Raw genomic sequence first — 17,528 nt, forward strand, 5'->3', positions numbered from 1 at the left:
AGAACTCACAATACATTATGGGTACATATCTAACCCTTTCAAGTTCCAATTTACTTCAGAAATCACGCAATGAGATACTGGATAAAGAGATAACATTTTCACACCATAGCTAAACTTTTGTATTGAATTTTCATTATTTTCCTCAAAAAATCTGAAAAAACGCAGAGAAATGTCGCAAAATCCCTCGAAACCTGCTGATTTTGTGCGCAATGAGAAACTGGACAAAAGGAGACTTTTATCCAGTTTTTCATTGCGTTTCTATAGATTTCTCAAGTGAATTGAAACTTTAAAGGGTTCGATGTGTATGTTTTGTGAGTTTTCTTCTTCATTTATAACTCAAATTTCAAAGAGTTAGACCATACAACGCTGGAAAACTCCGATTTCAGGTTTATTTTTGGCGTGACTTCAAAATCACCCTAAACACAAAATTTTGGTTACGTGCATGGGTACGGATTCAAGAACAAGCTAAAATATATTTGGAAAAATATACTGTAATCGCTTCCAACCCTAGAAAGGTATACTATCTTGGAGAAACGTAAGGGGTATACATTCGTATTTTCTATGACAATGGGTTCATCAGCTGAATAAGACATTTTTTGGACTGAAAAAGATTTATTCATTCATGATATCCTATGAGCAACATTTTCCAAACTAAAATTGAGAAAAATACAGTTGGAAAAATAATTGTTTTTCAATAGTAGAAAAATTAAAACTATTGCCATGTCCTTAGAAACACTTAAAAGTAATAAATTTGAAATTTAATAAATTTCAATAAGTAAATAAATTTAATTTAATTTAATTTTTTATTTAAATTTAATTTTTAATAAGTAATAAATTTGTTCCATTGATAGTTGAATATATGTAATCGTGGGGAAGAATATAATCAGAATTCAAATGCACTTAGATTTAGAGGAGGATTTCCAAAAATTTCCCAATGCAATAACTATAATATATATCTTTTTAAATAATCTTATAAATTAATATTGATAATGTAAACTGATCTTTATTCGAACTATCATTCAAACACGAGAGAAACTTCGAGATAAATGATTATAATAATTACAGTACTGTAATTATAATGAAGCATTATCACATTGAATTATTACATACTTTATAATTTATCAGCCTTTTAGAAACAGGATAAGAGAATTTGAAAGAAAGTCATGAACTATGTAGGATTAGGCTGTAGGAAGGCTGCAATCTGCAAGCCTATTTGTAACGACCATTGATAGTATTTGCAACTCATTCGTATAATAAAAATCATAAGAAGTTCAAAGTTAGTATGATATTGATTTTTCATGGTATAATGTAGATTGTAGAGCACATAAAATATTGAAAAAGGTGGACTTTCGAATGATGTCTGCGTCTCACAGTATTTCGTTGTCTGGCAACGTTGTGATGATTTTTATTAAATTATAAAGTGAAATTCTAGGATAGCAGGTTGAATTCACGGAGCTGAGAGGCTTGCTCTAGTCCAGAACAATCTGGTTGAAAGGAACCTTGAGGAATACTCTATTCGAAATCTCGCGGAAGGCTTCTCCCAACGCCTCTTCAATGGCAGGCTTCAATTCTTTGAGTATATCATTCCAGTTCTGGTTCAGAAATGTGTTCATATTGTCACCTGAAACAAAAAATGTTGTTTATTTAAAATTGAAATGAATTTTGAATTAGCAGCGCTTGCTTTGTTGAAAATTATTGCCGCCACCTTATTTTATACCGGTACACTATTACCTAGTTATTATTGAGTTGAAGTTTTGTCTGCTGTGAGAGTCTTAATACACCTTAGTACAGTCTCTTTCCCTCTCAATACAGTCTAAATACACCTCACTGCTAAGTATACCCACACCTGGAAAGTCTTGTGAAAATATTCTTGCGAAGTCATTATGCTAAGCAGTTTGTCAAAGCAAACTCCAAATCTCTTACACTCTAAATAAAAAATGTTTTAGGGGCCAAACTCCCATTTCGGGCTGGAGAGGTGGGTATTACAAACTAAGTAGTTTAGTTGTTTTGTTCAAACCCCAGTAAAAAAATCAACGAATTTATTTCTAAAGGTAGATTGAGTAATGTAGAATAAATACATCATTTCAGTTCTGCATTATATCTTTGGACTATTGCAATAATGTCTTAAACCGTTTCGAGTTTTCCAAGTGTTTTTATTCCTTACTGAACATTCCGTTATCGATTTAATAGCAACACATCTTCAGCCTGTAGTGTTTCATAAAAGTGGCAACTTGAATCTATCAAATTTATATTTCAATTGATTTCCACCATCATATATGTTAATGCAATAATAAAAGTTTCAAAATGTTTTGTTTTTACCATCCTATTCATTTTATTATCAAAATAATCTTATTCACATAGCTATTATTCCATGTTCCTATAATATCTTATTCAAATAATTATTGGTTATATATATATGAATACAGTAATCAATAAGAATTATGAACTACACACTACAGTAACTGTAGACAAAGTAGTTACTGTGATTCCACTCATGGTTGTCCTATGTGGTAGGCTACCTTCTTAATTTATTATTGATAAACTGGGAGACACAGAAGGAGCCTCCATGCGAGCAAAAAGCACTTAACAAGCTATATACCAAAGTTCTTAACAGAGTTCAAAACAGAAAATAGATGCACTGTGCCTACAAGAAACACACAGGGACGAAAACATTGCCCGACCTCGAATCCAGGGAATGACTCTAGTTGCTGAGATTCCACACAAAACCTACGGCAGCGACCTGGACCAGGCTGTGGCTGAAATACCACCAACCCCGCAGAACTATGATAGGTTTGTGAAGTGCCTGAGAGAGGTGTCATGCAAACACATCCCACGAGGATGCAGACAACGATACATCCCGGGCATAACAACTGAAATGAAGGATGCACTTGCAGAATACCAGCAACGCTATGAGGATGACACCATTGCACTTGGAAAACAAATCATGCTGATGACAAGTGAAGCCAGACAAGCAAAGTGGATTGAGACCCTTGAGGGCATGGACATGACACATATGGGCAAGATCGTTTGGAACCTTCTGAAAAAACTCAGTGGCGACAGAGGAACAACTCCACACTCTGGCAAGGTAACAGCAAACCAAGTCGCACATTGGTTGCTCCTGAACGAAAAGACAGAGGGCCGTGCAAAGAAGTTTAAAATGGAGCAACAAGAACAGCCAGACCCCAAATTACTGGAGGAGCCCATCCAAATGGACGAGCTGGAAAAAGCAATAACACAATTGAAGAATGGAAAGGCCACAGGCGAGGATGACATCTGCACCGAACAAATCAAACAGTTTGGAACTGAGACTGAAAATTGGCTCCTAAACCTTTTTAATAGCTGCCTGTCATTGCTGTCCCTTCCCAAAGCCTGGAGGAGAGCAAAGGTCATCGCACTTCTGAAACCAGGTAAACCTGCAGACTCTGACTCCAGCTACCGGCCAATCTCGCTCCTGTGTCATCCCTTCAAGCTCTATGAGCATGTAATTTTCCAGCGCGTTGGCAGTTCTTTGAGGGGAGACTCATCCCACAGCAGGCAGGATTCCGGCTGGGTGAATCTTGTACAAGCCAGATATTAAACCTCACTGAGCAAATTGAGAATGGGTTTGAGGAGGGTGTCGTCACAGGCATGGCTTTAATAGACCTAACAGCAGCATACGACACGGTCAACCATAATCTCTTGCACTCCAGGGTTTAAAAGATGACTGGAGACATGCACCTCACAAGTACCATCCGTACCCTCCTTCAGAACCGACGATTCTATGTCTGCTTGAATGGAAAAAAGAGCCGATGAAGAATTCAAAAGAACGGTCTCCCCCAAGGGAGCGTTCTGGCACCACTGCCATTCAATGTGTACACAAATGACCACCCATCACGCCCAATGCTCACCACTTCCTGTATGCTGATGATCTGGCTATATTGGTCAAAGATCGTTCTTTTGAAGGAGTGGAACTAGGACTGACTCATGCATTGGAGGAAATATCAGCCTACTAAAAGGAGAGTCACCTTAAACCAAACCCAGGGAAAACACAGGTATGCGCCTTCCACCTAAGATCTAGAGAGGCTAGGAGAAGACTGAATGTTACCTGGGAGGGCAAGGCTCTGGAACATACTGATTCACCAAAATATCTTGGCATGACCCTGGACTGAACTCTGACATACAAACAGCACTGTCATAATACATCATCAAAAGTCAACTCCAGGAACAACATCAACAGGAAGCTATGCAGCAGCCAATGGGGAGTAAACCCCAGTGTGCTTCTGACATCAGGAAAGGCTCTCTGCTTCTCTGTTGGGGAATATGCCTGTCCTGTCTGGAGTCGATCAGTCCACACAAAGAAGGTTGAAACATCCCTGAATGAGACATGTCGCATTGCAACTGGTTGCATGAAACCAACTCCCATTGACAAACTATACAGAGCTGCAGGAATGAACACTCCCAAGATCAGAAGAGCCAACCACAAATACTTGGAGAGGTTCAAACAGACTTTCGATGAGAGACATGATGTACGGTCAGCTGGAGCCATCGCGCAGCCGACTCAAGTCCAGGAGAAGTTTCATGAGGTTCACACAGCCAGAACCTCCAGACTGGTACCCACTCCGCGAACCTGAGACCACTGGAACCAGTCTGCCATGGAGATCCTGGAGGGCGCTGAATAGGATATGAACTGGAGTGGCCCCTGTAAAGACCAACCTAGCGAGGTGGGGCTACATAGCAGAGGATGACATCTACTGCGACTGTGGCGAGAGGCACAGGACATCTACCACCTCACACAGTGCCCACTCTGCCCTGTTCACTGCACAGCTGACGACCTCTGGAGGGAGAATGTACCTGCAGAAGACCTAGCCCACTTCTGGGCTGGAAAACTTTGAGAATGTCCGGACACGAAAAAGTAAAAGTAAGTATTGATAAACTATAATAGAAATATCAAATTCCTTTTCTCTGGGAAGAAACAAACATGTCTTCACAACTCTAACTCTAATTCTCTGATTCTGAAATAATTGAAAAAGAAGTAGCCTAGGCTCAAATTATGTTTATGTTCACATTTCTCATACATCACACCTTCTTTTCTGATTTAAAAAAAACTGAGAAAACTAATTCGATGACTCTCACCAAGTTACTTACTGATTCATTATTTAGGGCGATCAGTCTTTCTCCGCTATGTACCTGATGTGAGTATGATCAATAATACTAATATATGACAATGGAACCAATTACTATTTTCTGGTTATAAATACGAGGATTGTCTCAAAATTAAGTTACACTATTTTTTTATAATCATGTACATGGGAAGAAAAGGCTGAAATTCTTAGAGTACTTTCTTCCAAATTAAGTGGCAGTGCTGTAAAATTTTCATGAGGCTACCATGATTCATTCGTCAGTTACGAGAAATCCAATATGGATCTACCACTCACTTCTACCGCCGATTGCAAAATACGTAGTGTCATCCGTTTTTTAACGGGAAAGAATAAAGTGCAACTGAAATTCACCGCAATTTTTAAAAGCAGCGGACTTAATAAGCTATAATTACGACGATTTTTATCGTACAGAAAACCATTGATACATTAATTGGGTCCATCGTTATTACAAAAAATATACATATACATATAAAAATATATTATTAAATATACAATCAATTTTATTAATCATTAATAATTCTCCATTAGGCTACTTGTCCATGATGAAACTTACCTAGGGCTTTATCGCCATTGAATAGATTTCCGAAATAGAGATGCAATCTGGTGGTGTTGAACCTGAAGTCGAATTTTTGAACATCCATGTGGATTTTGTTCTCTTTCATAATCTGTTTGCCTCTGAGACCCATAGATGCCGTCACGTCATCTGCAATTAATCAATAATACAACTGCTCAATCAATGAATAAAATAATCGATATCGATCAATTGCAGTGAAATAGTAAGTAATAGATCAATCAAGCCTCGTTTCTATTACCACAAATTCAACATGACTATAATGATCGAATGAATGACGGGAACTTGTAGTAATGGAAATAATCCTCAACATTTCAACTCGGCTGTTCTAGCGCCTGCCCAATGTGGCGCGGCGGATTCTCATTTCACAATTGATTACCTTTTCTCTCAAATTCCAACTTCATTATAAGTAAAGATAGAGTGATTCTGTATCCGGATTTGGATCCAGTACCCCCAAAAAACTACATGTTCAAGGCAGATTCCCGAAAATACCCAAAATTAAGTGAGTCTTGGTCACTTTTATATATGTTTATAGTGCTCAAGGTCTCTAGAGCAGGGTCTCACGTTAGTGCTAAGTTAGCGTCTACGTTGTCATTGCACCCACTTCTATGCAATTTGCGCCGAAATGGAAACAATAGACGACAAAGTTACAAAATTCACTCATCAAGCTAGCACAGCTTGTCGTTTTGTTGTGATATTGTAAATTGCCAGTATGGAAACGGGGCTTCAATGATGTATAAGTCAAATTACTTGTAATATGATAAGCACATCTTATCTATATACATTATTTATAGAGTATGGTTGAGTTCATGTATTTTTTTTTGTTTTCTACTCGTGCTTGAATGATTGTACACTTGTGTTCATTATTTTGTTTATTCGCAAATCGTTGTGGCTCAAATTTCTAAAAAAAATTGTTTTATTAATCCAAACACCAAATTACACGAATTCAAGTTTAATGCTCTTGATAGATTTCAATATTTCACATGCAAGAAGAGAAAAGCAAATCATTTAAATGAAAACGATAAAAGAAAAGATCGTGATTACTGAGATTATAACTTGTCGTTCAAAATAAAAAAAGAACAGCCAACTACTATACGTATTAGTCGAGAAACGAAATATCATTAAAGACAGATTTTTATCCAATAGAAAAGTGTAGGAACAGGTCGAAAAAATTTAATATCCTGGCCTACTTGCATTTTTCCCATGAATGAAGAGTTTTCAGGAATATGGAAGTTTTCTCACAGGACTAACTTTGTCTTTTAGAACACAGAAGATTATAATTGGGCCCTTCGGATGTTTGCACACAGAGGACGGTCTGGGGTCAGGGTGGTCTAGTCTCGCCTCCATATCCATATATATGTACCATATGTATCCATAAGTACTCGAGACGTCTGAACGCTCTCTGTATGCGTAACTTACACCCTACAAAATGGATGTGAAACATAAGAGAAGGATCACACGTTTACCGTACAATAAAAAAACTAATAAATACTATTAGTACAGTGAATGAAGAAGCGTAGTGCTGATATTAAAGTTTAAGAAAATTATGACTTCTCGGGGTGTTTTTTGTATTGATAAGTTGATTTAGTTTCATGAAATAAGAAAAAGCAAAACATTATTGTTCAGGAGTAATAAATATGCTATGCGGTTGATTATTATAACGGATGTTGATGTGATGATATTTGCTATGTGGCATACAATAGCTACTTAATTTATGAATGGAACCAATAATTTAATTTATACAGTACAGTTTATGCACAAACTAAAACTCATAGCACTTCATGACCAAGTAATATGAGTAGAAGTGCAACTTGAATACACTCGAAGAAAGAATTCATTTGCACTATTTATGAATACTATAGACATTATTTGATTGATTGGTAAATAGAAAAATATTTTTTTAGGATAAATAATATAGATGGGGAAAGTTTTTCTCTTTTGTTTCATTGAACTCAGAGACTTTGAATGTTGAAATTTCCTATGGAGAAGCTAAAAAAATATATATATATATATGTCATACCATTCAGAATCTTCGGGAGTAGTATTTACAAAAATTGAAAGAGAAAGAGAGAGAAGATTAAAAAATTTACTAACCAAGGGTGAGCTTGCATTTTCCAGTTCCAGATATAGGCAAGATCAAAACTTTTCCATCAATTTTGTAATCTCCTTCTAGAATGATAGGCTCGCTCAAATCACCAGTAGAATCAAGACTGTACTTGTCCCAATTAGCACTGTAATTGAAAAAGAATAATAATTTCAATTTCCATTTCATTAAGCAAGTAAACCAATGATCAATTTGATGTTGCAAAATCTTCAATTATATTCTGATTGTTGATATATTTTAGGTAATAAATTTCAAACTCAGTAAATAAATTTCAAAAAGTTTCTCTGATTTACTGAAGTTTTTATTTTATTTTCACTTATTTTGCGTATTCTTAAAGATAATAATGATAATAAAAATGTCATAAAGGTTTGCAATAAGATGCGTACAGACTCATGCGCCACGAACACGCGGATTTCACTTTTCTTCAGCTGTTATTATATCTGTAAGTATCTGAAACAGTAAGATACAGATAGAATAAGCCCGCTGATAAGTCAACTATAAGTCAGCTGATTAGGAGTGAAATCTGCATCTTCGTGGCACATAAGTCTGTACGCACTTATAGATTAAAGGTCCTGTGAGCCTTTATATGTACTAAGGAAATCTTCAAAATCTATTTATTAGAATTACCCTACATTCCCAAAACTTTATATAATTATTCATTAACGGGCTACTTTTACAATAAATTCATAAGGAACCAGCTTTTTTAAGTTGATTTGGTTTCTTCAGCCGATATACATTTTTCTCAATATCAGACTAAGAGTCTTTTGAAACGATAATAATATGATCATTTCATATTTTATGGCAGCATCCTTCGTTGAAGAAAAGAAAAAATATGCTCAACAACAAAGTTCAATACAATGATTATGTTGTTTAATATATTCACTGATAGAAAATACTGCTTGTAACTAGTGAATAGGTGGGTAACAGGACTGGTGCATCGTTCTTGAAAACTGGACTAAGAAATTTTTCCGAAGTCGATTTACCACAACTTTCGCTGCAGACTCCTTGCTCAAAACGTGTACAATATTCCAATAATAGAAACAATAAAACAGCTTGTAGTGCCATTTATTAGGAACTTTAAAATATTTTAAAGTTTTCAATAAAGGGTACTACAAGTTTTTATTAATTTGAACAAAAGTAGCCCATATAAGGGTACTTTATTAGCCCATAATAAAGGGTACTAAAAGTTTTTATTAATTTGAACAAAAGTAGCCCATATAAGTGAAGTGATTTTAAATATTCAATATATTAAATATTATATTATTATATTAAATATTTAATATTCCATTTTTTGCACGTTTTTCACTCTCGTTTTAACCTGCATTCTTAGAAATTTTGCTCACAGATAGCCTACTTCATTATTATGAAGATTTTGTTGATAATTATTGAACTATTTCATATTCGGAAATTGAAAACTTTAATTATTAATTCGGATTTCCTTTGCATACTATTCTATCATTCTATTATCGATCAAGACAATTGAATAACTCACTCAACAGTCTTCAAATCTAAACTTCTTATGCCAGTCATGTTGATGTTGATGAATGTGAGATCTATACTGACTGGTCCTGATCCTTGCTTGATTTGCAAATTCTGAATGCTGAGTGGATCCAATGGCCACACTCCCAAACTAGGGATACCTGTAAAGGAAGACCAACATCAATGATACTAATGGATATCAATCGCCATGGAGTTTCAAAAAAATGAATATTGCTGGTACAATTAACAATAAATATTTTATGAGAATAGGAGTCTCACTGTATCGAACATGACACGCTCAGTGACAGTGACAGTGATGTATAACGGTCACATTGAATAAGAGTGTAAGGAGTTCAACTACGTCTAATAAAGAATATTTCCTTTCGAGAATGCGTCTTGTAAGAGGTTATCGCAATTCGGAAGATAATACTAATTTGAAAACTGGCATTTCAAAACTGGAGTAGGCTTTGAAGCTGACACTACAAGATGCTCAAAAATTTGTGAGGCGGCTCGAGTGGAATTAGTATATAGGAGTATAATACTAAGGGTGATGCCGACATAAGCTCATAGGCTTATGCGTGGTTAATGAGTTAGAGGAATGATGAGAGATGACGACTACTTTTTAGGTAATCGGGACCGACGGCTTATATAAGAGAGTATATAGAGAGAGTTTACTATTAATAGGGGTATAATATGAAAAGTATTCATAGAGTATATCAAGAGTGAAGAGTGCCTATATAATAAGTATATTACGAGAAAATTAGAAGTTTATTGGGATTATACTGGGAGTATGTTAGAAGTCTGTGTTGATCAGGTTTCATTGCCGAACTCTGTATAACGTTGTAGTCTTATTTTGTCTAGTCTTTTAGTCTTTGATAGTCTTATTTGTCTGAACCGAGAGGGTTTAGGATGTGGAAGACCTTGAATGCCTATATTCTCGTCTTCTTTTTCAAAATGCAATTGGTAGACTATCTATGCAAATGCTATCCTTCAAGCTTGAATAATATCATCAATATGGATAAATCACTACTATATTATAGTGGTCATGCTTATCTGTCGATGAGCTAACAAATATTAAGATGTTTTTCATTAATAGTATCATCAAATTAGAAATATTTTATTATCAGTATCATTATTCTCGGTATATTATCATGGTTCCTTTTAGACTTATGTATCATTCTATTACAATGAACTTCAATATTTAACTGTCAGTATTGATTGAATGCCAAGCATTGAAGATATTTGTGAGGGATGTCAGTTTCAAGTGAATCTTACTATAGAAGTTGGCAGACACTTTCTTATCATCATTCAGTGTCAGCTTCTTTTTTTACTAAGGAGAAATACGGCAACATACCGTAAAGTTAATTGATTAGCTTTATATCCCGTATGTTTCCCATTATGGATTCCATGCATCTTTCGTATTAATATAGTATATAGCTAGTTAACTCGCTTCTTATTTTAACTTTATTTACTTGCCTTTCACTAATTCTGGAAGAATACCCTTGATGGCTCCTTTTAGACAGTTGTTCAAATCAGGATCACTCCTTTTGCATTTCTTGTAGTGCTTTGCTGTGAAATCACAAGGAATCACAATTTACAGAAATCACAATTTACCACAACATCTCTTACCATACAATCAAATCAGTTAATACTAAATCAGATATGGGCTCCTGATATCAGCTATCCTCTACAGAAGGCAGTTGTCAATATTTGCAGTAGCAGAATGTCTTCGGGGTGAATTACAGCATTTAATTTGGATTTTCGTTAACTAATAAGAATCACAATTTATTGTATCATTGTAATGGGATTGAATACATACATATAAAATTGCAATCACTACATTTCGCTAGAATGTAGAATATAGTTTGGTTTTTTCTGAAGCAATATTGAGAAGAGCAAAAACAAGAGAGCAAAAATAATATATTCCAGCTGTCTCCTTAAAAAATATTGAGAGTAATACATTAAATAAATATATTCTACAGATTATTACTAGGTATGAATTATTATATGTTTTTACTGTCAAGTTTTGTTATGTTATGATGTATATCCATACTTTGACTGTACATGAATACAGTACCGTACATTAATTTTTGCTGGTCGGCACATTCTGTAATAATTGATGTGTATTATTTATTTTCTTTTGAGATAAAGCTTTACACTCGATAGATCATGGATTAACAGCAAATAAAAAGTACAGGCTTACTCCTCATAAGGTTAAGTCTGCATGGAGTGATAGCTCGTCCAATAATCATTAACAAAGTTTTTTATTGCAAGTATTTAAGAAGAGCCTGTGAAACTTCAAAATACTCTATATCAATACGAGGCTTCAAATTTATAACAAATCCAATTTCAAACCAAAATAAATGTTTCGTTATAAAAATGGAAGTAATAAAAAACTTGCCACGTGCAGTGAAGTTAAATAAATATTAATCTTGTAGTAGCTAGTAGGTAGTGTTTGAAAAATATCGATAGTATGGATAAGAATTTATCACAAATGTAGTCTCAATTTAGGATTGCCATCAATCAAAAGGTTTGATTATATAAATCAAAATAGAAAGCAAATTGACTGGTTACTTACGTAGTTTTTGTGCTGGCCCACTGTTGACAGCCACTGTTGATAAACCAATTAAAACGATTGTCACAAGAAAAACTAAATTCGTGTACCTCAACATTTTTCGTTAGATTTGAGCGACTTGATAGATTTCAAGGCTTTGACGTTGTTATACACCCAATGGTGAGATTTATTGAAAAAAAAATATTGAGATAATCGTGGGATACTAAACTTATGTACGACCGAAACTGTTTGTACTTTGTTATCAATTAATTTCAAAAAGAAACATAAATGAATAAGTTGGAAAGCGCGTGTGTAGAGATCGGTGGTGTTTATGAGGATGTCCACTCAGACAGGACCAGTGCGGAGATGTCTGTTTGAATGAAACAAGATTCGGCTTGACTAGGCTATTTATTATATATGAGGCAACTGGTCTCTGGTCTCAATGAAGGATTACTGGTAGCTTCGTCCTGCTGCTTAAATAACGTTCTCTCCCACTTCAAATGTATACAGATGTCACTACAAATGTATACAGAGTGTTGAAACCTGTTTGGAATCTATTGGTTAGTTGATATATTGGCTGCTTGAAAGTTTCAGAGATTATTGAAATTTTATCTTGAATTATAAAAAAATGAATTATAAAAATGTACTATGAGTAGTATGGTTAATTCCTGTACTAGATGCAATATAGGCCTATTATGTTTGTGAATTGTCAATAAAATTGTGACAATTTTATCTATATGTCAATAGATAAAAATACTCCCTAAAAATGAACATAAATCCTTTTTTGTAATGGTTGCAAGAGATGGCAACTGAATAATTTCAATCATCATTATAGATAACAATGGAAACCTTTTTGTAATTCATCATTTGATCAATATAATAACTACGTAGATTAATGAAATTATTGTTTTATGGATCAATGAATCTACCTTTTGGTAATGAAAATGGAAATTTATCTCTTTTGAAAGGGTTGCAAAAGGTGATAACAGTCTGAAACATATTTTTAATCTTCTCATTATGACGAGAAAAGTATTATTTATAAATGAAAAATATTTCATTTATCCCAGAAATTCTGATTGGTATTCCTGGCACTTGTAATTTGAAGTATCAAGTTATCAGCATTTAAGACTTTATGTAGGTACAAAAACAGTTACATTAATTTGCCTTTTCATTAAGGAATAGATTTGACAAAAATACAAGATTACATTTTTCCTCATATTTGCTGAATGACAATCATGATTAAATAGATACACGAATCTTTCGGCTAAATTTCATCGAAGGTTGACAGGAACTCTGATAGTGGATATTGGAGTTTTTAAAGTTTAGTTTAAACTCAATCTGCAATTATTAAAGATGATGCCTTGATCATCGAAATCCTGGGTTATACAACAGTCAAACCTTTTTGGTACCTAGTAAAGACAATGAATATTGTATTGTGCTTCAATTTCATCATGGAAAAATTCTACAACATATTTGATTAATGTGTTCAAAAATTGGAGTCCACACTTGATAATAATATTTAATTTCAAATTATTTCATGATAGAAATTATATTTTTTTGCTGAATGACATCCTTTCACATTGACGAAATATTTTCCAAAAAAAATATCTTAAGAGTTTTACGTGTCATTTCTCTTTAAAGGGTCCTAAGGTAATTTTTATTCTAAAGAAGATTAAACTGGTAACGTTTTGTCACCTAGTGATATTTTCTTTGGTGACCCTCAAAACTGATGGACACACACATCTATTGAAATTTCACACACGATTAAGATGGACTCCTTTCATGTGAAAAGAGATATGGTGATTGGATTCTTCATCAAATTTGCTGTATCATGAGCAGCGTACAAACTTATGCATCGCAAACGCGCGCCTTGTGCGATATAATAATCATAGCATCAGCTAGCTGATAAAGAGCGCAAGGAGTGCGTTCGTGGTGCATGAGTCTGTACGCAGCTATAGAGAACCGAGTTTTGAAATATGAATAATGGCAAATGAATGAAAATATTGCTATCAAGACTTTCAAGTATGAAAATGAAAATGATTTTCTGTATGAAAATTATTATAATAATCATTGAATTGGATAGAATACAATGAGCTAGTAATTAGATACAAAGAGATAATTATCTAGAGTGCGGTAGCAGGATAACGGCAAATAATTAACTTTTTCTAGTATCATTTGACAGGATGTCCGAACCGGGTCAAACATGTGAATACGAGCAAGGTCGCATTTTACAAGGTTTAACTTCAGCAGTGTCACCAGGACTCAAGAAGAGATATTGCATTCCTTGTAAATAATAATGACACGTTAGTCTGCGCTGTATAATTAGCCCATTACTGATTATGAAAGGATGGAAAACTAAAACACCAGTAAATTTAATGAATACTGTGATCTCCGCTTTTTATTATTTGTAGACTACATGGCAGCAGACAGCTACACATTATTTGAATACTATTCAGTTAGTTCTTGGCTTCTCTGATTAGCTCTAACTGGTTCCTATTGATAAGGCGACTGGAACTGACAGACCTGACTATTCTACATTTTCACCAGAAACAGAATTATTGAAGATTCTCTAATGCATTATCATCATCATCATCATAAGTCAGTCGGTAAGTGCATTATCATCATCATCATCATCATCATCATCATCAATAGTGCATACTGCTCTTCTTGGTTAAAAACCGGTTTTAAGTTAGAAGGGGCGCAGGGGGTGACCTAGCAGTTAATGTCCAAAAAAGTTGCTGTTTGTTGACATTCGTTTTCTTCTCTACGGCATCTTGTGTCGTTCTGATAAGAGGAAGAGATTATTTTAATAAAGACACTCTAAAATGTAGAAAAGTTGGTCGTCCATCTCTACACTATCAAACACATTCAGGAAATGGAATGATTCTGTGGAAAACTCCCTGAAGGAGCAGCTATGTTTGTTGTTTATAAATCATTCATGGAAAAATTATAACGGGTTAAAGAAATGAGACGGGCCGCAGAAAACAATGGATTGACAGGTAGAAGTTCTAGTGACCTTTCAGTGGTCGCCGATTGTTATTTAATTTCGACATTTTCGTGGACTATTGTTAAGGTTTCTATTCCGAGGAATATATTGGTGGACCAGTGTGATTACTTAAAGGCACTTTCAACTGTATACCAGTGTAGCATACAGTGATTGGATAAACACACACATTACTTTCGATGATAAGTACAAATTTAGTCAAACGTACGTGGTGTGTAAGTAAAGCCCAAATCGATTTTTGGGCGTACATTTGTTTGCCGTCCTTATAAATTCTACTATACTGAATGGGACTTGACATACACATAATACACGTATACATATGTTTGTCAAGTTGTGTTCAATTCAATCTAATAGAATTTGAAAGGACGCCAAAAAATCGATTGTGAGCAAGTTGAGTTTCATCAAATGAACTATTGGGAATAATAAAATAATATACAAGTACTTGATCACTGATACACATTCAATAACTGCAGAAAATACAAGTAACAGATGTAAGTAAGGTGCAAAGTAATAGATAAGTTGGTGCTACCAGCTGGAATTGCCTTCAAGAAAGCCCACGGGGCCACTAATGGCCACTAAAAAGGTAATGAAGCGGAATTAGAGGATAATGAAGTATGCTAGTCGAGAGTAGTGGAGGATGCACCTTTTTGGAACAATATCCCAGTGCACAGGTAGCGCGGCGCCGTCTCATTTCTTTTACCCATTTTATCGATATATAATATTGTGAATCTGTGAATATCATGAATCTATTCTATCATAGTATTATATACTTAAATAATTTACTTTTGACTAGTAAACGTTTTGAACAATGTCTCGAAGCGTTTTGAACAATTAAGGATAACAGAATATTTATTAATTCTGATAGGAATAAATATTTTCGCTACTCTGTGCTACATAATTCAAATAAACTGGTAATTGAATCGAGCCTGACTTTCTGACGGAAGGAAGCATGCTAAAATGAAAAATGCAGGCGAGCGTAGCGAGCCTGCTGATCCTATTTTTGGATGATCAAGCCGGGGGTCCAGGGCTTATCAAAGCATATGTATATCAATGAGTTTCCTTCAATATGAGAAGAATATATAATGAAAATTTGATGTATTATTTGTTTTGTAAAGCATCCATGACTATTGTTTCCAAGGAGTGTAATCAATCATTCAAATATGATGAATCAGGATCATAATATGCCTGCGGCATATATTTAGATAAATGATAACGACGTTATTAATGCAAGGTAATTTCCATCTTCTAATTGGGAGGATATTTATAATGAAGACAATGAAACTCTTGTGTTTGGCCTATGTCCTTGAGCTCATCAGTATGGATGTGATAACAACTTTCTCGTGTCTGCTGAAACTTCCAATGTCATGTGATGTGAGATATTTTAGAAACGAATGCGATCATCTATACATATATACAAAAGCGAATTGGCACTGATTCATTTACTCGCTCACTCACTCACTCATTCATAATCAACAGAATTAAAAAATCTACCAAATCAAATACGTTCAAATTTGGCATGTATGTTCAGTTGGCTTTCTAGAAGCGCATTAAGAACGGATTTAAAAAGAATTTCCAAATATATGCTTGATATCTGCGTTTTCCAGTGTTTTTCTGCGTTTACTCAGCTCTTTCAAGAACTTTGACAGAAAATGTTCAAATTTGGTACACAGGCTCAGCTGGAGGTATAAAAATAGAGGTTGTAATGGGAGGATTTTGAAACATCGCATGAGTTCCGCCCAACATCTGCGGTTTTTTGTGCGTTTTTTCTGCATTTTCTAGGCCTTCTCAAGACCTAATTGACGAATAAATTTTAAATTTGATACAGAAGTTCAGCAAAGGTCTTGAGAGGACTTCAGAATTAAGCCAAAGATACGCCCAGGATAGGCTACTGCGTTTTCCTGCGTTTTTTCTGCGTTTTCTGAGATTTTTCAATAACAAATTGACAGACAACTTTAGAGAGAATTTCTATATTTAGCCAAAGATACGCTTAAAATTGGCGTTTTTCTTAGTTTTTCAGATTTTTCATTATCTTATAGACACAAATTGCTCAAAATTTGGTACACTAATAATTCTGATTGTAAATAATTTTCTAATATTTTTTGGGGTTTTGAATAAGTTTTTCCAGGTTTTTCAGAATGTCTTTAATTAAGAAATAACTGAATATCTTATAATTCTGATAGAAAATAAAGAGTTTAGCAACCCTGCGCTGCTTCAAATAATTCAAATAAAACCCGGTGATTGAATCGTGCCTGAAAGTTTCTGCTAGCCTGCTGATACTATTTCTGGATGATCCAGCCGGGGGTCCAGGGGGCGGGAGTCCAGGGGGTGGAGCTACCGGCTACTAATTAATATATTTATATCCACAAAACAAGAAAATATTAGAATAAAAAACATCTTGTGCAAGTGTAAGAAAATAACTAACTAAACCAAGAGCACCAAAATCAATCAATAACTTAATCCTCTATTGTCATAAAACACAAACGTCAAACGTCAATGATACAATAAAATTGAAGACAGTCAGAAAAATTAGTACAAAAAAATTGGCAAATAGTAAAAAATAGCAGTAATTAATAAATAGTAATTATTAAAACGGGGTCCACTCAATAAATATTCTATAGGTAGGCCATATCAGTATTTCCTATACAAGTCACAAAAAAGCTGTAAAAGTAAAACAGAAG

At 34.6% G+C, this 17,528-nt stretch overlaps 1 protein-coding gene across 1 annotated transcript; it reads right to left on the bottom strand.

Moving 5' to 3' along the window:
- Positions 1-1,037: 1,037 nt before the first annotated feature.
- LOC111055082 (protein takeout) lies at positions 1,038-12,298 on the bottom strand. Its single transcript, XM_022342250.2, has 6 exons — positions 11,871-12,298; positions 10,769-10,861; positions 9,306-9,453; positions 7,804-7,940; positions 5,692-5,841; positions 1,038-1,621 (listed from the first exon to the last, which is right to left on the bottom strand). The coding sequence occupies exons 1-6, from the start codon at positions 11,962-11,964 to the stop codon at positions 1,470-1,472; spliced, it is 774 nt and encodes a 257-aa protein (XP_022197942.1). The 5' UTR covers positions 11,965-12,298; the 3' UTR covers positions 1,038-1,469.
- Positions 12,299-17,528: the final 5,230 nt, after the last annotated feature.

The sequence above is a fragment of the Nilaparvata lugens genome, chromosome X, assembly GCF_014356525.2.
Source record: "Nilaparvata lugens isolate BPH chromosome X, ASM1435652v1, whole genome shotgun sequence".
Classification (NCBI taxonomy): Eukaryota; Metazoa; Arthropoda; class Insecta; order Hemiptera; family Delphacidae; genus Nilaparvata; species Nilaparvata lugens.

Excerpts from the sequence above, each read along its gene's own strand:
- LOC111055082 (XM_022342250.2), bottom strand. The coding sequence starts at position 11,964 with ATGTTGAGGTACACGAATTTAGTTTTTCTTGTGACAATCGTTTTAATT. Across the intron at positions 7,941-9,305 it reads TTAGATTTGAAGACTGTTGA|TGCTAATTGGGACAAGTACA; the intron begins GTGAGTTATTCA and ends TTTCAATTACAG. Across the intron at positions 1,622-5,691 it reads CAATGGCGATAAAGCCCTAG|GTGACAATATGAACACATTT; the intron begins GTAAGTTTCATC and ends TTTTTGTTTCAG.